Source organism: Eptatretus burgeri, chromosome 13 (assembly GCF_056783735.1).
Source record: "Eptatretus burgeri isolate ZD-2024b chromosome 13, Ebu_testis_v1, whole genome shotgun sequence".
Taxonomy (NCBI): Eukaryota; Metazoa; Chordata; class Myxini; order Myxiniformes; family Myxinidae; genus Eptatretus; species Eptatretus burgeri.
In genome coordinates this window covers 62,501,329-62,524,218 of record NC_140973.1, presented here as the reverse complement: position 1 = coordinate 62,524,218, position 22,890 = coordinate 62,501,329, and the positions used below count along the sequence as shown (strand labels likewise).

Sequence of the window (22,890 nt, the reverse complement as noted above, 5' to 3'; positions counted from 1 at the left end):
TTTTTTCAATCTTCACTGTTATTCTCTGCAGAATCATTTTGATGAGACGGTTTGAATTGTAATCAAAGCTCTACCGCACGTCTACCTTCCCTTCCTCTCAACTCACACTGTCTTCACTCTCCCCACCCCCCTCGCTCCCCCTCCCTCCTCTTTCCTTTCTCCTCCACCTCTTCACTCTACCCACTCTCTCCCCTACCCCTCTCTTCCTCTTTGCCCCCCTCTCTTTTTCTCCCACCCCTCTTTATTATTACCGTCAGTGAAGCAACGGGTGGTATTCGTGCTCATATATATATATATATATATATATATATATATATATATATATATATATATATATATATATATATATATATATATATGTATAACAAGACCCAATCACATCTCTAACTAATTAGCTCTCACCTAATGAATTACCCCAAGTGGATAGGATTTCAGTGGCTGTGGCAGAAATCCTATCCACTTGGGGTAATTATCCCCCCTCATACACGAAGCAAAAATTTGGATTATGCAATTGGTTCACTTTGTCTATGTCTGTCTGTCCACAGACCTCAGCTTATGATTGAGGAACAATTTAATTTCAATTCAATGTTTTATTTTGCACATCAATCCAAAAACGAACCTGTAGTTCAGCAGTACTTTGGCTATGAATTTATCCCAATCACACATGTACAGAGAGGAGCGAGATAATTGTTTTTTTACTTTGCCTGTCGAGCAGTCAAACAAAATTGAAAATCATTCCAAGCAGGATACTTCCTGCTTTTTTGCAATGTCATAAAGGACACGAGCAACAGGCAGGAAGAACTAATGTGATGTGTAAAATATGGTGGTGTAAAAGATGCTCCAACAATGGCAATAAACTGCCAAATTTTGTTTTTTGACAAAATTTTTCTTTTATTTCAATTAAAATTATATATTTGAACATTGCAGAACACAAATCGCCTTTTTGGCATTTTTTACACCCTTCCGTTTAGCAGTATTTGGAAAAAATATTACTCCATTTTACATCATCACGACCAATCAAATTTATTGCTTGCAGACCTCACGTATGCCTTTGTTTCTCAACACTGTGTGCGGTAACTCTTTATATCAACTCTCTAGTTGATTACGTGAGAGCTGATTGGTTATTCCCTCCAATTATGAGTGAGAGACCTGATTGGGTCTTGTTACTTATTTGTTAACTTATATTGGCATTGCACATGATACATCATTATGAGCCTCAGTGATGCACATTTATGTCTACTTTATTGCTGATGACTCACCAACAAGTGATGAAACCAGTCTGGCAGCTGATGGGCGTGGAGCATTGGGATCCTCGTGCATGTGTTACTTAGGAATGTCTTTATTGCTGTGGAGGAACTCTGGGAAGGGTTTGAAACAGTGAAGGGCTTACCTTGTGTAGATTTTCTTGGTTACTTCATGTAGCTAAATTTTGTCTGGAAGAGCATGGGGGCTAATATATATATATTATATATATATATATATATATATATATATATATATATATATATATATATATATATATATATTGTTACGGTTATGGAAATTCACAGGACACCATATAGGTCCTTAGATCAGTTATGTCGATAAGTACGTGTTCAGTTTAGATTTCCCTACCGTCATCGAGCTGGGGGATTTATTTGTGTAACAGGGCTGTGATCTTTGAGGTAGTGTTTTCTTTTGCTGTCTTTATTTTGGAACAAACAGCTTAACCACACCCTCATCACCTTCTCCAAAACGCCAACCACACCACCATTGCAATGGCCACCTTAACCACAATGCCAACCACACCACCATTACTACCACCACAAAACGCCAGCCATGCCACCATTATGACAACCACCGTTACCACAACCGCCACAACCACCACCGTGTTAACACCTCGGCACACGGTTGCGAGAAGCCTGGCATTCGTCAAGCCTCCCCCCACCCAATGGATGACATCCCCACCGGCCAACACGGTGGATTCGACCCTCTAAAAGGCACAAGGACAAAGACGAATATGGCGGAGCATCGAGGGAATGTCCCCGAGTGGGTGGGAAAACGACTCCTTCTGGAAGTTTCCCTCGCGCGCTGGAAGAAGGGCGGGAGGGGAAGGGGCGGGGCTCCGTGATAAAAAGGAGGAACTGGAACGTTGAGGAGAGTGTCTGGGAGAGAGAATTGTGGTGGTGGAAGTATTGTGTGGTGCAGGAGAATTGTGGCGCAGAAGAGGAGAAAGAACTGTGAGGGTGGGACGAGAGAAAAGGTCTGAGGTGTGCGTGTGAGCTGACGGAAAAACGGGGTCTCTCTCTGATCGCGCGCGCTCGCTGGATAGCGCTGACTGGGTTGCCTCAGGATCGTGAGTGAGGTGGCTCACTGGATCGAAGGCAGTCTGAGGGGGTCCGGTGGTCATGACGGAGTCACTTTGGATCGTGTTGCGAGTTGGATCGTAGAGGACACGAGGTCGGGGAACTCACTACACGGTCACGTTTTCCTTTAATTTCTTTCGGAGTTTTTGTGTTTGTGTTTGTGGCGCCAGTCCTAAGTAAACCTGTTTAAGTGACTGTTAATAGTAATTATAGAGAATGGCTCCAGGCTTCCTTTTACTCTAACCTTCTCCCCTTTCCCCCTTCCCCCATTGCTCCATTGCATTGCTTACGTGCCATGTGTAAATAAATGTGCCTGTCTCAATGTTTACCTGTTCGTGCGTCTTTTTCTCATTTGAGTTGCCATCGCTGTGTACGGGATTTTAGCTGGCTTTTTAATAGCCGATAAAGTAATAGTATCCGGCGGGGCTTGGCAATTTACACCGTTCGGCAAGTCGCAAATGGAGCGAGCTGCTTAGCGGCTCGTTTCCAAGCAGGTCCCGTCGAGGTGTAAATCCCCGGCATTTCTGACTGCACGCATAATTAGGTAAATTGACAATTCGGAGATCGGACCCTGTCGCGCGCGGACAGAATAGCTGGCTCATTTTCGGTGTGATTAAAAACACACCTGTGGCTGGATTTCGACGTTGTTCTGAAAGCTGCGACTAGGTTTGCTTGTTCGGTGGGCGAGAGCGGCCGCCATTGGCTAGAAGCGGTCGCCCACACGCCGACTGGTGGGAAACCACAACAATATATATATATATATATATATATATATATATATATATATATATATATATATATATATATATATATATATATATAATTATATATATATATATTTATATATATGTATATATATATATATGTATATATATATATATAATTATATATATATATTTATATATAAATATATATATATATATATATATATATATATATATTTATATATGTATATATATATATATATATATATATATATATATATATATATATATATGTATATATAGATATATATGAATATATAAATATGTATATACATATATATGTATACATATATATATATATACATATATATATATATATATATATATATATATATTTATATATGTAATGAAATTAATGGTGTCATGAAAAGCATTGATTGGTTTGGTTGTTTTGTTGCATGCCAGCAGGATGGAAGCGACTTGTGCTCCGAATGCTGGATATTCTGGCCTGCAGAAGCTCTGCCTCATATGCGGTGATGAAGCCTCCGGTTGTCACTATGGCGTCATCACATGCGGTAGCTGCAAGGTGTTCTTCAAGCGGGCTTCTGAAGGTGGGGTCATCAGCCGAACGCGCAAGCCATACAACACGAGCTTGTGGTGAAGCATTTTCGACACATCACTAAGACGTGACAAAAGAGATAATGAGATATCATTTCCCTCAATGAAAATTGCCTCCTTTTATCAAATGCAATGTTGGAGGTTTTCGGCAGATTATAAACATGCCAGTCCAGATTTATATATTGAGAAAGTGAAAAAGCAGATTGGTCATCAAAACAAATCGGCCTGCGACAACAAGCGTTTCCCTGGAGCTTGTGTGGTGTTCAATAACAATTTTCGAGGAAACTATGAAGCTATGAGTTTCCACAATTGGCCTTCACTGGGGGGTTAGTCTGTTGGATTGCTGTGTTTTGTGCTCACATTATCTGAGCACTTATCTCATGATCCTGAGACCCCAAGTTCAAATCCCTTATCTCTTTGCCTGATGATTCCATTTTCTCCTAATAACCTTGCAACACATTTTAATGTATACTATTTTCCCGTTATGTCCTTGTTATACGTGTCATACATGTATAAGCTCCAACTCATGCGTCACACACTTAAATCACTTTCAAAGTAAGGACCTGAAGGATATTTTAATCACAGACAATGGTTGAATCAAGAAAACTCTCAAAATAGTATCTTTTCTCGAAGATAGGTGGCCTTATTTCAAAGAACCTTAAGAACATTTTGTCAGTCAAGGCCCCATACCCCCGGATTTGGCAAAGAAGCAACCAAGGGAATATCATTTCATCGTGTGAACATACTGAATAGTTTGTGTTTCCAACTCAGAGTTGTAACTGAGTCCTTGAGAACACGATACCTGCAGTTTCCATGGAGGGGGAGATATTGTGTATGAGCGATATCACATTTAGCGTGATTGATGTTTGCTTTTTGGCAACAAGAAATTGGTTTGTGGTGTCTGATATGAGGAATTTATTAAGCACCATTGTTGATGTCATTGTAATTTACAAATTCATTCTGCACTGCAACGATGAAACACTGAATATGCCATTTAGCCTTGTAACACTGTATCTGCCGTTTGGCCTTGTAGCAATGAATATGCCTATTTCTTATTTTATTAATACAAAATCAAAGCTCGTGGAAGAGCTAGAATACTGCAACAGAATAAAAGGAAGAGTAGAAATAGGAGGGGGGGGACAACAGCAGGGTTGAAGGATAATGTTGAGGGAGACTTGAACAAATAAGGGAGGTGGGGAGAAAAGAGGGGTCTGGGGAGGTTTGATGGTGTGGACGAGATGGATACAGATGCAAACTCTCAGGAAGAAAAAAAATGGAAATTTCGAAGAAGGTGATAATTGGGGTAGAAAAGATCATGGTTTTGGACAGGGGTTGATCTAAGATGGTGGCGAACAGTTGTCCAGAAAGCCTGGAGGGAAAATGAGATTGAATAGGATGTGAAAGTTGATTCCACAGGTGGAAAAGGAAGAAACGAATGAGTCGAGGTGAGCAGTGATTATACATTTTGGAGGTTTCAGCAGAAGGGGGTTGATGGTGGACCATGTGCTCCCTGAAGGAACCAGGAGGGTGGGGGGGTGGGAATATGGCACAGAGAGGACACAGGATGCAAGAACAGAAAGGAAGCAGGAGAAGACAGAGAGAGACCACTGACCCATCTGTGATATGAAAATGATAGGTCCAGAGACTCTGCTTCCTTGTGGGCAATTCCTATGATCTTGAAGGCCTACGTTTTCAAGATTTTTTTTGTTTTTCTTGTGCCAAGGAAGAACTATGTATGACGGAGGATGCTCAGTCGGCAAATGGCTTTGGAGGCCAACTTTTAAATGTGGTTTACCCAAGAAAGATCATGGCTGATAATGAGACCCAGCAGTTTGAGTGACTAAACTTCATCATTGTTAAGAACTACATGTGGGTGGTGGGGGGATGGCACTTGAGAGATATATATATATATATATATATATATATATATATATATATATATATATATAGAGAGAGAGAGAGAGAGAGAGAGAGAGAGAGAGAGAGAGACACAGAGACACAGAGAGAGAGAGACAGAGAGAGAGAGAGAGAGAGAGAGAGAGAGAGAGAGAGAGAGAGATAGTTGTCTGGATTGCAAGATATATTCAAAGTGTTTGATCAGCTTTTGGTTTGGTGAAGTCCTGAAGAGAGGGAAGAGGCTGCTTGCTGTCTATCTGAAGGATGAGCGATGTCAAAGCAGAGGGGAGAATCATCAGCAAATCGATCAAGGGGATTTTCTGGAGAGTCAGAGATCAGTGCTTAAGATTAGGAATAGGACTGTGTCGAGAACACTGCTTTGGGGCATTTCAGCCTAAACAGGCAGAGGAGGCGAAAGGATTCCGTTGACTACGGAATAACAATGAATTTGCTTTCTGGACCTGTTATAACAGTGAATATGCCAAATGGCCCTGTTATTAAAATGAAGATGCCTAATGGCCTGTTATAACAATTTATATGCTGTATGGCCCTGTTATATCAATGAATATCGCCTTTTGACACTTATAACAATCAATATGCCTCATGGCTCTGCTATAACAATGAATATGCCTTTTGACCCTGTTATAAGAATGAATATGCTTTTTGGCTTTGTAACACTGAATACGCCACCAAACGCCAGCTTGATCCGTGATGCAGCTACTCCTGCTGGCATCGCAAAAGGCAGCACTTTTGTCAGATCCGATTTCACACCCAGATAGTTCAGCATGCTTCTACCGGGCGTAGTGGCGTGCGCCTGTAATCCGGCTACTCGGAGGCTTGGGTTGGAGGATCGCTCGAGGACGGGAGCTCTGCACTGGGCTGCACTATGAGAGGGTGTAGGGCAGCCTGAAATCATGGTGAAACCCAATCCTTATCCCTGTGTCGTAAGAGACGACCAGGGTTGCGTCAGGAAGGGCATCCGGCGTAAAACCTATGCCAAAATCAGTATGCGGATCGTAACGGATGATCTGCTGTGGTGACCCCTAACGGGAGCAGCCGAAAGACGAACAACATAGTTCAGCATGCTTCTGTCCAGAGTCAGCTCCATGAGGCCGATCACCAATGTACAAAAGGCGGGGGTTTAACCATTTTGTTCTTGTAGACTGTCGACCTCTTGACATAGACATAGAGAAGTATAGGGCCCCCATTTCTAGAGTCTGTGCTTCTTCCCAGAAAACAAATCTCTCAATATTTAATTCCAGTTCTGTCTTACCATCAAATGAAGGCAAGACTTCAATGGAAAATTAATAGTTTCAAAGAGAATGCCAATGTATCCCACACAATATTTCAGAGGCAGTTTTTTTCTCTGCAGGAACAAATACCTTTTGCAGGGAAACGAAATTTCAAACTCCAATCTTCATATTTTTTTTCATCTTTTTTATCGCTTTTTTGATGTGATCATTAGCTCATCGACAATGGAGTCGAGATGAGCTGTTCAAGCCATAACGATGTTAAAGCGATAGCCTTCAGTGAGTCAGTCAACCAGTCTGTTTGTCCTTCCGTCCCATCAGTCAGGTGGGTCGATTAACATTTTTTTTTTTTGTTATTTCTCTACTCATCCGAGGTGGCTCAATCGATCATTTTTGAAATTTGGCACTATGATTCATGACGTCAATGCGTAAAAACAAATAGAGCCCTTTTAAAAAAAAATTCCATCCAGGTGTGAGTTAATTCGATAATTAACTCACAATGCAATCTATGTTTGTATGTCCATCACATATCGCGAGAATCCATCATCTCACAAAATTATGAATGAAATAAATTTATAAACGAAGTTTTGCCGTTGCTTAATTTAAACCTCTTTATTTAATTGGATCTTAATCATAACTTAATTTAGCCTCTTAATTCAAGTTTAACCTCTTAATGTCATCAGTGACCTCTTACTTTGAAGAACGCGAAAGAAAGGGGGAAGGGGGGGGAGGACAGAATTTGGTGGGGAGGGGGGTTGGGGGGAGCAGAAAGGGTATAGAGATTTTTAGATGATTTACACCTTTTAAAACCCTTTCAACACTTTCGAACGCTTTAGACATATTCGACCCTTTAATCCACTTTAGACCCCTTTGGACCCTTTAAAACTTCACTGCTATTGGAACAAACCCTTTAGACCCCTTAAGATCTTTCGACATTTTAAGACCCTTTTTAGGCATTTTATGACCCTTTTTAGGCATTTTATGACCCTTTTGACCCCTTAGATGCCTTTAGACATTTACACCCTTTAGACCTTTAGACCCCTTAGACAGCTCCAGATCTTCATATCTTTTATGGCCCTTTAAACCCCTATAGACCACAGAGGCCTCTTACACTTGGACACCCTTTTGACCTTTTACTCTTTAGATCCATTTCTACCTTTTAAGATCCTTTTGACATTTTCATCACTTTTGACCCCTTGAAACATTGACACACTTTGCCCAAAAGATCCTTCAGATACTTTTGACCCCTGTGATCATTTAGACCCAAACTGATATTGGAATGTACCCTTTAGACCCCTCAGATCCTATTGACCCTACAGACCTTTCAAGCCCTGATGACCCTTTAAACCCCGATAGGCCCCTTACACCTGGAGACCCTTTTCACCTTTTTAGATATTTTATGACCCTTTTGACACTTTCAAAACTTTAGACCCCTTTAGATCTTTGCCCCCTAATACCTGTCGACCTTTTAGATCTTCAGACCATTTGGAGTTTTAGACCCCTTGACACCTTTTTAGTCTTTTTAAGACCCTTACACGCTTTACACCCTTACACCCTTACACCCTTACATCCTTGAGACCCCTTTAGACCTTATTAGACCCTTCAATTATTTACATCCCTTTCAGGTCTAAAAGGGTTTAAGGGTCTTTTCACTAGACAAAAACTAGACACAGACAAAACTAAACACAAAAACTAGACACTTTCACTAGACACAGAACGTTTTTCATCAATTCAGGGCCCACTGATCCAACATAGTTTTCACTGCGCCAATAACATCGTGTTATCAGGCCTTTCGGCACGCACAGGCCCCTAATTTTCCATCGAATCAAACTGAAAATTAACATAGTCACTTAATGCACTCCGACTATGACCGCACTCCATCGGGAGATGAGTGTCTGCCCACTTGGAACGATTCATTTATTTTGTCATCAGCCTGTACTTGCAGGACAATCTAGAGGTATGCACACTCACATCTGAGCTGTCTTGCATGAGTTCGAATCTAGACCCAGATATAAACTGCCATTCTGGCTTTTCATATGCAGGTCGAGGTAATAATGTGTGCTGTCCATTGGAAGGATGTTGAGCTGGCTGTCCCATAGGATAGGATTAGTTGGTGGACCTTAAACATCTCTTGATGTCGTATGTGAAGAATTGGTGACCGAGCACCCTGAACAAATTAAAAATTCCTGCCCAAATCACCTTCAGTTGAACAGCAGGCCGAGCCAGTCGGTTGGTGATGAACTTGAACCAAAACATTCACCGTGGCTGACCCCAAAAGGAGAAATTGGGTCTGTTTAAAAAGAGGCAGGTTTCATCGTCAACCTGGTAAGCAGTTTAGAATTGGCATTTTTATATATTTTCGTGATGTATGGGTAATGTTTTGTTTTTTAACTATGTCACTAATGTGCCACATAGCAACGGCGTCCCCTCCGCAAATTCCGGTACTTCCTGTACACAATGTGCCGCTTCAGCCGAGTGGACTTCAGTGAATAATTTCATTGTTGACTGCAGTCCCGAACGCTAATAGCAGGTTTTAATGAAGTTAATTGAAACGAATACATGGGCTGTCCCTTGTTTTCAGGTCAACACAAGATCATAACAAATGGATTACTCAACTCTTTTTTTTTTACAATCTCCTTTGAGAACCCCTCCCTCTACCCCCGGTTGTAAAACATTGCTATAGGCCTGAAGGGACATAAAATAGACACGAAATAGATTATAGACAAGAAGCCTGAAGGGACAAATCCTCAACGCCAGACATGAAATCAGAGCCATATCCCTAGACATATCGCGTGCTTTTGATATGGTCTGGCACCCTGCCCTACTCACCAAACTCTCTTCCTATGGTATCCAAGGACATCTCCACTCATGGCTCGCAGACTTCCTCTCCTGTTGCAGCCAACGTGTGACCCTTAATGGAGTTCTCTCATTCCCTCTTGCTGTCCAAACTCGAGTTCATTAAGGCAGCGTTCTGGGCCCTGTTCTTTTTCTGGTTTTCATCAATGATCTCTCCGACTCTCTGAAAAATCCTCTATATCTCTTTGCTGATGACTCCACCCTCTGCCGTACCATCTGTCATCCCACAGATCGACAATTAGCAGCTTCTTCACTCTCTGCAGATCTGGATACAATCACAAACTGGTCTAACACGTGGAACATGTCTTTCAATCCTAATAAATCTCACACTCTCACTATGGCTCTCTGAAAGAACTGTCTGGAATCCCCCCGCCCCCCCCATTTATTTTCTCACAATCCTCTTGAAGAAGTCCTTTCATTCAAACTTCTGGGTCTCACTATCTGCCATGATCCTTCCTGGGAAAGCCACATTTCCAACCTGGCCTCCAAAGCCAGTCGCCAATCAGGCATCCTCCAAGCAAAGTCCTTCCTTGGCTCACCTGAGCTCCTGACCACATACAAAGCTTTCATCAGCACCTAATTGAGTACTGCTCCCCCCTCTGGGCTGGTGCTCCTGCCTCTCCCCTTTCTCGGTTTCACGCTGTGAAAACCAAGGCATTTAGGATCATTGGTATTTCCCACGATGAGACTGAGTCTTAGGGTCTCTCACTCTCTCACCGCTGGCAACTCGGTGTTTTTTTTTCTTCTCCCATCTCCTCTCTGGCCTCACCCCACCCCCCCACTCTGTCTGAGATATGTCTCCCCCCCCCCCCATGTTTCTGCATGCTGCTCAAGGTCCGCCAGCAAAGCCCTTCTGGTAAAACTGCCAAAATCAAGAATCACTGCTCACCTTCACTCTTTCATTCCTCTCCCCCCCTTTGGAACAAACTCCCACACTCTCTTCAATCCCACTCTTCCCTCCAAGTCTTCAAAACAGCTATTCACCATCATCTCTTATCTTCGTCCATCCAAAACCACGATCTCTTCTACCCCCGTTAATCCACCCCGAACCCACCTCCTTCGACTTCCCTGCTTTCCTTCCTGGAAGTCCCTGAAGTGTCCATCTTGTTTACCCTGTGTACCCCACCCCATCTCTCTCCCTTCCACAGATCTCCTCAAGTTTCTGTTCCACATTATTTTTTCTTTCCCTCTCCCACTCCTCTTGTCTCCTGCTCCCCTTGCTGTTGTGTGTGTTAGCTCTCATACAAGCTTCGACAGTGTCTACCAAAAAAAAATAAAAGGGCCACTTCAGGTGGCCTAGCTGTTTCCTAAAAACTGGAGATGTTATTGATCATTTTCCAAACCCGTAAAGTGAAATTTAATAATTAATTGTCTAAATGAGGAGGCTACCGAAATAGGTGAATTGTGAGGAGGAGGACCCACAATGAATTTCATGGAATTAAATATTCTTCTTTTGTGTTCTCACCCATTCATCACTAGGCAGACCATCTCGACCTAAAGATCACACATGAGGAATGCTAATGAGCAGGTGGATAAGTTTTTAAAGTTTGGATTGTAAAACTGCTGTCGAAACCTGTCTCGATGGATATCATCTCATGTCTCGATGTCTCATCGATGGATATCATTTTTTTTTTTTTTTTTTGCGTTATAAAAATGGGACAGGATGGCCTAGAGGTATACTCACTCGCCTCCAAGCCGTCTCGCCAGGGATTGAATCCTGACACAGCTATAAACTGTCATCCCAGTGTTTCACAGGCAGGGTGTATGTGCCATCCCCCGGATGAACGTTAAGTCGAGTGTCCCTTCTGCCGGCATTAGTTGGCAGACGTTAAATATGCCGTGGTGTCCATTGCAAAGAGTCGGCGAGCCATCGCCGGCACCACAAACAAATTACAAATTCCTGCCCAAACTACTCCTGGGAGAGGGATGGCAAACCATCCAGGGATGACCCTTGGCTAAGAAACTGCATTGGCAGAACCAACACTCTGCAACACAGTTTGTGTGGACCTATATGGACGTCAGAACCAACACTCTGCAACACAGTTTGTATGGACCTATATGGACGTCAGAACCAACACTCTGCAACACAGTTTGTATGGACCTATATGGACGTCAGAACCAACACTCTGCAACACAGTTTGTATGGACCTATATGGACGTCAGAACCAACACTCTGCAACACAGTTTGTGTGGACCTATATGGACGTCAGAACCAACACTCTGCAACACAGTTTGTATGGACCTATATGGACGTCAGAACCAACGCTCTGCAACATAGTTTGTATGGACCTATATGAACGTCAGAACCAAGGCTCTGCAACACAGTTTGTATGGACCTACATAGACGTCATAACCAAGGCTCTGCAACACAGTTTGTATGGACCTACATAGACGTCATAACCAAGGCTCTGCAACACAGTTTGTATGGACCTATATGGACGTCAGAACCAAGGCTCTGCAACACAGTTTGTATGGACCTACATAGACGTCAGAACCAAGGCTCTGCAACACAGTTTGTGTGGACCTATATGGACGTCAGAACCAAGGCTCTGCAACACAGTTTGTGTGGACCTCTATGGACGTCAGAACCAAGGCTCTGCAACACAGTTTGTGTGGATCTATATGGACGTCAGAACCAAGGCTCTTTATGGAACATCAGTCAGTCAGTCAATAAAAATTGAGTTTCTTTGTAATTTGCCGATTGGCCTGATCTGCCGGTGTTGAAAAAGCAGTGCTTACTGTCCCGACTCCTTATAATTAGTAAAACGCCATGGTGTGGCTTTAGGAGTACCACGCATCTGCCATCATGATCTTCAAAGCACAAAAAGCTTCAAGGCTGCTGGAAGGCCTTCACCCTTATCAAGCCTGAAGTAGACGCTGTGGGCTGAATTCATGCCAAAGGGCGTATGTAGGGCAAGAGGAAGAGATATATAACTCTTGGAACCATGATCTTCACCTTTTTTACCCCAAATAAATTCTCCTGATTCCTATCTGCCGTTGCACGGTCCCTCTCCAATGCAATGATTGCCGGTCACGTATGAGGAACTGCGCTATCACCAGGTTTTACTGCAGATGCACACTAAAGGCCACAATACTTCTTATTTTAATGCACCTTGCAGTAATTTTGGAATCCTGAAGCCCCCGGTGTGATTTTTTATTCAAATTATTTCATCTCGGTGAAACATGACCATTGTCTTCATCTCCACTCTGCTTTAAATTTGGTAATACCTCTTACCCGGTTACCATGCGACATTTTTAATTGTTTATAAATTCACTCCATACTTCTTTCGTTTAAGCCTTTGAAATAATTTGTATCTTCGTAGTGCTTTGTCTCCACTCAAAAGTTATTCTTCTGAGGTTTCTTTTTTCATTTAACATTGATCTAAGGTACATATATATCAAATGAAGGACAAGGACATGGGAGACATCAGATAGTTCAACACGAATTGCAAGGACATTTGAAGACAATGGACAAATCAACACAGACATAATTTATGGGATTTGAGCCTTGGGGTGTATCATGAACGAAGTACTCGGTTTGGAATCAAGCATACCAGCCCACGATGTCTGCGCGCGCACACACACACACACACACACACACACACACACACACACACACACACACACACACACACACACACACACACACACACACACACACACACACACACACACACACACACACACACACACACACACTTTGTGCTTTTTATCAGCTCCTCTTGTTCTCAATCCATCTCCATCCAAATGTTCTTGAGTCCACCACCCAAATCTTTATCGGACATGCACATCCTTTGTGTTGAGACATTCAGTGACAAAATTGTATTTGACTTTGCTTCTGATAACCCTCGCACAATCTCCTCAAGGTGATCTCATACAATGCCATTCAATTACACCTCCAGTTGGTACTTTTAAGGAGGCAGAGTGAGTTTGGTAATCCAAACATGATCTTGAACCATTGGCCCTGTGAATGTCTTCTCTCATCACCTCTGGAGCTTTGTCCAAATGCTATCTATTAACACATGGATTCAAGTTTCCGAGTTTTTGAAAGCATAAATATTTGTTGGTCACTTCGGTGATCACATCCAACTAAGTTATTCTTATTCTCTCAGTTTTAACACAGCCTCAAAGTTTGTCTGGACTATTGAAACAAAGTCCAGGTGACAGTGCTGGAGGTTGTAAGGACCATATACTTGCACGTTGGCTCACTGTCATATGCTTGATCTGGGAGTAAAACAATCCAGATGTGATGTAAATGTCTAATTTGATATCACATGGGATGTTCAGTGTTTGTGTACAAAGTCGAGGCTCATGGAAGAGTGATAACACAGAACAGAGCAGAACATAATGGACAACTGTTTGTCTATCACTCTATTATCTGGCGTTGATGTTCTTGTTCATACGGCGAGGAATCTTGAAGGAATGCATCCTCATATTGCTGAACAACCTAACACTTGAGCTCGGTTTTGTGGGCTTAATGCAAGTAAGAGTTGGTCCAATCCATTGCAAGTGAATGCACATTTACACATACATAGTTTTACCTCGTTATCCTCGTTTACTCCATGTCTTTGAGGCAACTAAGGACCGGGCCAACAGTGAGTGTGAAAGTGCGTTGAGTGTTTACACCGTACCCGGACTTCAAAAGAATACGTCACACGTACTTTTTACATGTCACATCACACACTACTTAACTGATGCTGTGCAGACTCATCTGACAAAAGCGAAGTCAACAGCTGCACTTACATGGTTTGCCAGCACTGAGCCAAACTCTTTGCCTGCACAGACTTGGAAATGTCCACTATTTTTCTCCTTCCTTTCTGAAATCTAGTGGGGCATTGACTTCACCCTGATAACATGGAATATGTCCTTCTACGTCCACAGCCCAAATTATCAGCAATGGCCCTTGCATTCCAGCGGGTGCCTCTCACCACCCAACAACCTGCCCATGACTGATCTGATTGGTTGTGAACACAACCTCACATGGCTGTGCCCGATCCTACCTGGCCTCAAACACGTAGTGTAATCGAGCCTTTTGAGATGTTCTTGTCGCCAAGGCCGAGTGCTTCCTGAATGGAGGAAGAAGAGAATCTTTTTACCGTCTTACCAAAAGATCAAGCTTTGCCCATAAATTAACTCCAAACTGATGGATTCGGGGGAAAAAACTTCAAGGGTCTTTCTTATTTTCTACAACATCAAAGCTCACGGAGGAGCAAGGTCACAGAGGGTATGAACTGACAGTAGGACAGAACAGCAAACCCTGGACACAATAAGCCATGGAATTAATGATTAAGAAACGAGAGAGGAGGGGAGTAAATACTGCAACCGGTAAGTAAGAGGGTGGCATAGTAAGAGCTAATAGCATAATGTAGATTGTGGGTAAAGATGGAGGATGACATAACATGGTGGTGCACCAGCTGCTTGAAACTTCTAGTGAGAGTGAGATAACACAGCCTCAAGAAGGTGGTTCCAAATTTGTGAGAAGCAAGAAAGGAAAAGGGTTGAGGGATGCAGTCAGCCTGGATTGTGGAAATTTAACTAGGAGGGGGTTACTTAATCTCCTCAAACCCCAACTCAAAGAACACGTGCATCCTGGTATTGTTGGGAAGGAGAGAAGGGTTAAGTCAGCAGAGTGAGCTAAACCAGAGGAGAGGAGCTAAAAACATAACTGACAATCCACCAACCTCACTGCCTGTGATGTGAGAGCAGCAGACCTTGTGCTTCAGTCTCATCACAGGAGATTCCAATAATGTTGAGAACTTTAGATTCTACAGAATCCAGGGGAGATAGATGTGATGCTAGGATGCCAACCCATAGTGGCAAGCAGAACTCCATTGAACGATGGTTAAAGGCCTTGCACACTATGAGTAGTTCTGATTTTTTTTCAAAGAAACACTTGGAACGATGGAGGAGACCCAGTCTGAGACTGGCTTTGGTGGCCAGCTTTCCTCGATGGTAAGCCCAGGAGAGGGCATGGCTTATGGTGAGGCCGAGAAGATCAAAAGACTGAACCTCTTCCAACTGGTGGCCATGCAGATATGTGGGTTGATTTGACAATTTTTTCCAGAGTGACACAGTAAGACAGAGATTTATAGGATTCAAACACATATTCCATTTACTAGACCTGCATCTACTCATTTCCAGATCACCATAGTTGCTGTCTATCCGTTGTTTGGGATAGGAGGCATCTGCAAAAAGTGAGGAGGCATCTGCAAAAAGTGAGGAGGAATCTGCAAAAAGCGAGGAGGCATCTACAAAAAGGAAAGGAGGATTTTCCAAAGCATTGGACAGGTCATTTATGTGTATGAGGAACAAGACTGGACCTTAACACACTACCAAGGGACACTCTTCCCTCCATTGGGTGAGGAGAGGAATCCATCGATAGCCACATATTAACTTTGTTAGTGGGTGAAGGAAATCAGAAGTGGGTGCATCAAGGCAGCCTTACACACAACAGGCGGCGAATTTGGCAAGCAAAGCAGGGTGCCAGACTGTGTCAAATTCCCAAGATATGTCCAGCGAGATGGGCCTGACATCTTGATTGAGATTTAGGACCTATAAATGTTCCTTCGAGAGCAGCAGCAGCATGTAATGAGTTGAGTGGCCTGGATGGAATGCAAACTGATGATCAGAGATCAGGCTATTTGAAAAGTGGAAAGACTTGATTTCGACAGCAATGATGGATGCCATGATTTTGCTTATAAATTGAAGTAAATTTGCTGGTCTTTCGTAGAAATTATCAATTTTTGTACCTTTCCTGTGGATGGGAGTGCTGTTTCATGATTTGCCATTGGATGGGACGCAGCCAAAGGAGGACAGACCGAAAAGAGTAGACACAGGAAAAGTAAGAGCAGCAGAGCAGTATTTGACAACATGGACACTGATGCCGTCTGGGCCCATCATGGCTTAACAGACCTTTCTCTACCTTCTCTGGTGAGGAGGATGCAGAGTCCTGTAGACAGTGTGTATTATGGGTGTAAGGTGAGGATATAATGGGATTGGTTAGTCATATGAGATTTTGAGGTAAACAGAGTTTACATATTCTGCCTTATCTTGGGCAGAGTCTGCAGTGGAGCCATTTGAGTTGAGGAACAGGATGGAGGGGAGCATATAGCAGAGATTGACTTGACAAGGCACCACCATGACGGAGGAAGGAGACAGGTTGGATAGTTCAGCCTTGAGATTCACAAGACTGTGTTTTCTGGTATGCCTCAGAATGGACACACACTCGTTGTGAGCCTAGTAGAATGAACTAAAGAACTGAGAGGATGGATATGATAGCCTCATGAGAAAGGATGAAATAAACTGATGCATGACAGAGAGTCAGCTTTTGTGAAAGTATTCCCAGGTGGAATCAATATCAGGTGCTCTGGAGATGGTAGCCTAATCCTTTTGCAAGAGGTCACATTGCAATCCCTGCCAGTTGGCCTGTGCAATCATTCAGATTCTGGGGTGTTGCGGTTTCTCCCTTATAATAGCCAGAGATTAATGGCTTTGACATGGTCAGAGGAACCAAGAAGCGCAGATGAGGAACAGGAGAGAGAGAGATCATGAGTTTCATAAATTCTCGATGCTAATACGCCGCTAAGACCCTCGACAATATTTTCATGCTATTCATCAATAATTAAGTAAATTTGTCGCATTGATAAAATCCACGTCTTGTGTCGTTTCCCTTAAAACATTTCTCATGACAACAATTTTTTTTTTCTTAACTTGAAGGCCCAAGAAGGATCTTCGACATAAATCACCTTAACAGCACAAAGACACATTGGTAGACAACAATGTACTTTAACATGATGGTATTGCAAGGGCATTAGTATAGACAATGGAAAGATCAACAGTATGGGTCATTTGAACCTGAGATCACAGCATCATGCCATGACATTCTCATCAGATTTATATCAGATCTCGTTCGATGTATCAAAATTCGACATTGCCAGAGCTCACGTCCTGTTTTATGCATTATATCTCAAGTGAGATTGTAGGGTCTTCCTGCTGGACCTCCATTCTCTCCTGTGTCATTGAAATTGATTTGTTAGTGGTCAAACAAAGGTCTATGCTAGCACATTATTACCCACAAGGTAAATTTTCCCGCTGAGCCGAAAAACATGCCACACACATCATGCTGTGTGCATACATCACACCTAGTAGGACATGATGCAAATGTCACATTTTAATGTTTTGTTAAGTGTAATATTATCATCACATTAACTATAAATGAGCTAAGACCTACATTTGTAAACGGTCGTACATTTACCCAGAGTTCTGCCTGATAATTGCATAATTAATTAATTGTTCCTCCTCAATCCCATCCAAAACATTTATTTTCCTTCTTTATGCAAATTACCACCTATATCCAATGAACAAAACAAGTTCCTTCAACTACTTTGATGGTTTCCTTTTCCTACCTGAATGTTATGCCTGTATGGTTCATAATGTTACTGTTTGGATCACTAAATGTATAAACGTTAATCATGGCAAATCTTATTGTCTCACCCTTGTGCTCTGGAAGGATTGTCAAATGAAGGGCTGACCTTATTACAAAGCTCACTTTCAAAGCATGTCACAGACTGGGCATCTTCTGTCATTCAAAGCAATTCCTTGAACATAATCAGAACTATTCACAGCACACAAGGTCTTTGTCTGCAACTCAATATTGTACTGCACTCCCATATGGGATGGTGGACCATCTTCACGCCTGTCTCTTCTGGATTCAGTGGAACATAGAGCTCTCAACATTATTGGAATTTCCTGTGCTGAGGCTGAAGCACAAAACCTGTTGCTCTCACATTGCAGGCAGGTTGGCAGGGCTTTCTTTGTTACCACCTCACCTCTGATCTAGCTCCTTCTTCTGTCTCAGGCATCTGACCATCTGCAGTGTTTGTTTTTTGTATACGAAGTTGAGGCTCATGGAAAAGTTAGAACATAGAACGGATCATGATGTAACAGAACAAAAGGAATAGTAGAAATATAGTAAGGGGGTGGGGGGGGGACACACCAACAACATGGTTGAATGACAAAGTAAACGGAGACTTGGAGAAATAAGAGATGTGAGGAAGAATGAGAGCTAGGGGAGGACATAAGGGATGACAATATGAATACAGAAGCAAGCACTCAGGAAGGAAAAACTGGACAGAGGTGGGTTTGGTGGTGAGGGGGGTTAACAGAGGTGGAAATGATCATTGTTTTGGATGGGGGGAAGAGGAGTGGTGATCTAAAATGGTGGTGGTGAACAGCTGTCTTGAAGACCTGTTGGGTGTAATGAGGTTGAAGAGAATGTGGAAGTTGGTTCCACAGGTGGAGGAAAAAGAGGAACAAATGAGTGGAGGTGAGCAGTGATTCTGCATTTTGGGAGTTTCACAAGAAGGGGGTTGATTTGTGGACCACATGCAACCTGCAGAAACCTGGGAGGAGAGAACATGGAAAAAGTAGAGGGTGTAAGACCAGAAATGACACAATGGAAGACATAGAGACCACCAACCAGTCTGTGATGTGAAAGATAGGCACATAGACTCAGCTTTATCGCATTATGAAGGTGAGTCGATGTGCCTATCACTTTTACAAGATTCCAATAATCTTGAAGGCCTTGGTTTCTATCGTGTCAAGCTAAGCAGGATGTGAGGCAGGGGTGCCAACCCAGAGGAGAGAGCAGTACTCCATCAAGCTGTGGATGAAGGCACTGTAGGTGGATGAGGGTTCATGTGTGCCAAGGAAGCATTGTACGACAAAGGATGCCCAGTCGGTGACTGGCTTTGGAGGCCAATTTAGAAGTGTGGTTTACCCAAGAAAGATCATGGCTGATATCGAGACCCAAACGCTTGAATGACTGAACCTCCTCAAGAGGATTGTTTGGAAAGTTCTTCTCAGATCTGTTCTTCTTGTAACCCCCTTCTGGTTAAACTCCAAACCAGGTTTACAACCCACTTCCATTCTTTTGTTCCTCTTGTCTCCCATTTATGGAGCCGTCATCTGGAGATACTCTTCCCTCCAGGACTTCATGCAGGCCATGAACCACCATATCATGTCATCCTCCATCCCTATCCATGGTCATTTTAACCCTTTTTACCGTTCCTTACCCAGTCCTCCGACTTGCAGGTTACTTTGTTTCCTCCTTTTCTCTCTCTACAATTTTTCCTGTTCATTCATTCTTTTGCACGATGTCTCTGAAAACAGCCCCAATGCACCACTACCAGTAAACTACACCTTTTTATCTTCTGTCACTGCACTGGATCTTGTATTAATACCAACAATTGGAATTTGGCAAAACGACTAACAACCTTTAGCAAACGGAGTTGTCTTCATTGGGGAAATAGACAAGCAGGTGTAAAGGAAATAAAATATCTCCGAAAGAGAGGTGATTGGGGGGGGGGGGGGGTTGGTGGTGGGGTGTCAGTGTTTATTTTCACATGGTAAGACCAAAAGTATAGTATTGTACATCAGAGCAGCATCGGTACAGTGGTGGCCTTATAGTGAAAGCTCTACATACAGTGAAGGCACGAAGGTGAAGACACTCGATTGATATTCCAACGGTTGTGGGTTCAAACCCACGAGAAGGCAGCAGCATGAAGGATATTCAATTTCTGGAAACCTGGGTTGGAAGCAGGGGAAAGTAATTTCTCTAGAGAATCACCAGGTTGCTATTTATTGTCAGAAAAACCCAGCGAACTCACTAAAGACCTTCAAGAAAGTGGGTAATCTGTCTGCCACGGTCTTGCCTGCTCTGTTGAGCATAGGATTCATGCAAAGTGGTTGACTGTTCATGCTATCAGGGCAACTTGGGATTGACATTAAATTGCTCCTTGCAAAAAGGAAGTACTGGTTTAAAAAAGAAAATTCCCCAATTCCTGAACGATCAAATATTCCTCCACTTCTCTGACGGAGGTAGACTCTATTGCTGAAACATCAGGGATCGAGATTCATCCTCACGTCAAATCCCAGTAAACCATGCTTCAACATCTTTTGTCTTTTGTTGTGAGATTACTTTTACAATTGAAGTCTGTGGCTTTTGTTGATTTTAAAGTTATGTGGTCAGATATAGTCGAGGCAAAGCAAAAAGTGTCCAAGAGAAGTAAATCTGAGCCAACCTGTCCAGCGAAAGGAACACTTAAAGTGAGATAATAAAACAGAGTGAATTGTCATGGCGCATGCCTGCAGTGAACTTAACGGTGCCACATCGAGATTAACGTCTTGACTAACAGGGGCCACAAACAGCACCAACTTTTTGCATACATATGAACAGTATAATTACTTTTTCCCCAAAGGAGTTGCGAGACTATTGCAGTGTGTGTGCATGCGTGCGTGTGTGTGCGTGCAAGTTGCTGTTGTTGGCTGCTATCTCCACATGTGCGTTGGTTTCAAGAGATAGAATGGACACCTACCAGGTCTCAAAATAGCCACCTCCATTAATTATTTCAAAGTGCACACACACACACACACACACACACGCACACCCGTTCTCTACAAGTGATGACATTTCTAACTTAGTAAAGTGCAATTGTATCTTTTTCTGTCAGTCCAAGAGTCTAGTAGATACAGAGACATTGTGCTTTGTAGGCTCAAATAAAGAATTGCCATTGTATCGTTTCAGTCATGCGATCTTCAACGAGCATCACTTTACCCTGTGAGTGTGGGGCAAAAAGGTCTCTGCATCCGTTGGGTTAATTTGGCATGAGTCTGTGTCTCAGAACGCAAGGACTGTGGCGCAATTACTGGCAGAATAGCCAAGCGGAGCTTGTCGATGTCCTGAATTGAGGCAGTGCGTATATTCCTCCCCAATCTGCCTATCTAACGGGTTAATAAGCCAATTTCCAAGTGCTATGGATCCTGTTCCTGATGGCCCCACAGGTTTTCATCAAACGGGAATTTATTTATGGAGGAAATTGGGAAAAGAGAAGAAAGCATGACCATACAGTGGTGATCACAATTGAATAAATAAATAAGACAATTCACCCTGAAACCAAACAGCTGAGCAAATATGCCTTATGTCTTTCATGGAGGGGAAGGGGTGGAACATGGGACTCAGCAGGGGACTGGCAAGAAAAAGAAACCTGGCTGCACAGCACTACACATGCACGCAGTGTGGGTCCGTCATCCACGTGCTCGCCTGGGCACTCAGTGGCTCGGCGCAGATCTCAGTTCACGGCCTCCTTCCTAGAGCATCAGCGCAAGATGAATGGACGAACACAGGCAGCAGGTACCAATACACAACCGCAGACTCTGAAGACTGGACACCACTGCCACATTCAGTGCTACTACAGATGGCAAAGACTCAATGCAGACTGACCACATGACAGGAAGGACACAAACCACACACACCACACGCACCGCATGCTCGCTGTCCACGTTTTCATAATCTCCACGGGGCCGATTGAAGTGCCCGTGAGGCATGCTCATTGGACTACACAGCCCAACAGATGTCCTTGCATTGGCATGACTTTGGCCAATCTGATGCCTTTGCGAGCTGCAACTGAGGGGTGGGTCATGCTCATTGGTTAATTATCATAGCCATCCAAATGTCCTTATTCGGATAGGTACTTGGCCTGTCTGGTGGCCTTGCGATGACACTGTGATTGTGGCATGGGTCACACTTATTGGTCATTACATGTTGTAGATACTATAAAATACTAAGAAGCTCAATAATGTAAGGAGGGAGGGTGGTGGGGGGGGGGATACAGGGCTTCGATACAGACACATTGGCAGGGGGGCTAGATCTTTCTAAACAAGTGCTCAACACGTTTTATCATCTGCAGGAATTACACCACTTTTTTGATGATATGTACTATGAAATAACTATTCTAATCTATCCCCCATTTTACCCCCGAGACCAGATCCATAACAGTATTATTGAGTTGCAGCAGTGATGAACGAAAAGAAAAGAAGAAGAATTTCGTTCTTACCAACAAACCTCAAATCATATTTTTTAAAGTGAATGAAACTTTTCAATATTAACAAAGCAGAGATTACACCACAAAGCATGAAGAAAAGTAGAAGTTATTACCAAAATAGTCTGAACGACACATGGATGAATTGAGGAGTTAATGGGTTCACCCGTGAAATGATCATCCAGTGGTTAACTCAGTTCCACAATATAGTTAGAATAATAGTGATCCTAAAACGAAGGTCCAAGTCTTGAGTCAAGATCAATGAAACCTTCAGGAATGAGATCTCACCAAGTATCTTGTGACTCACAGTCAGAGTTATTGACTCATTAATAGGTTGCTTTAT

The 22,890-nt window shown here is 42.8% G+C and overlaps 1 protein-coding gene across 2 annotated transcripts in view; it reads left to right on the top strand.

Annotated features, from left to right (window-relative positions):
* Positions 1-22,890, top strand: part of LOC147014631 (progesterone receptor-like) — a 256,608-nt gene that overhangs the window by 128,706 nt on the left and 105,012 nt on the right. The window contains exon 2 of one of the 2 annotated variants that reach the window (XM_085852761.1): positions 3,515-3,660. In XM_085852761.1, coding sequence (XP_085708887.1) covers positions 3,515-3,660 — 146 coding nt within the window. The remainder of the gene's footprint in view (positions 1-3,514; positions 3,661-22,890) is intronic. The other variant, XM_085852762.1, reaches the window with a different exon arrangement.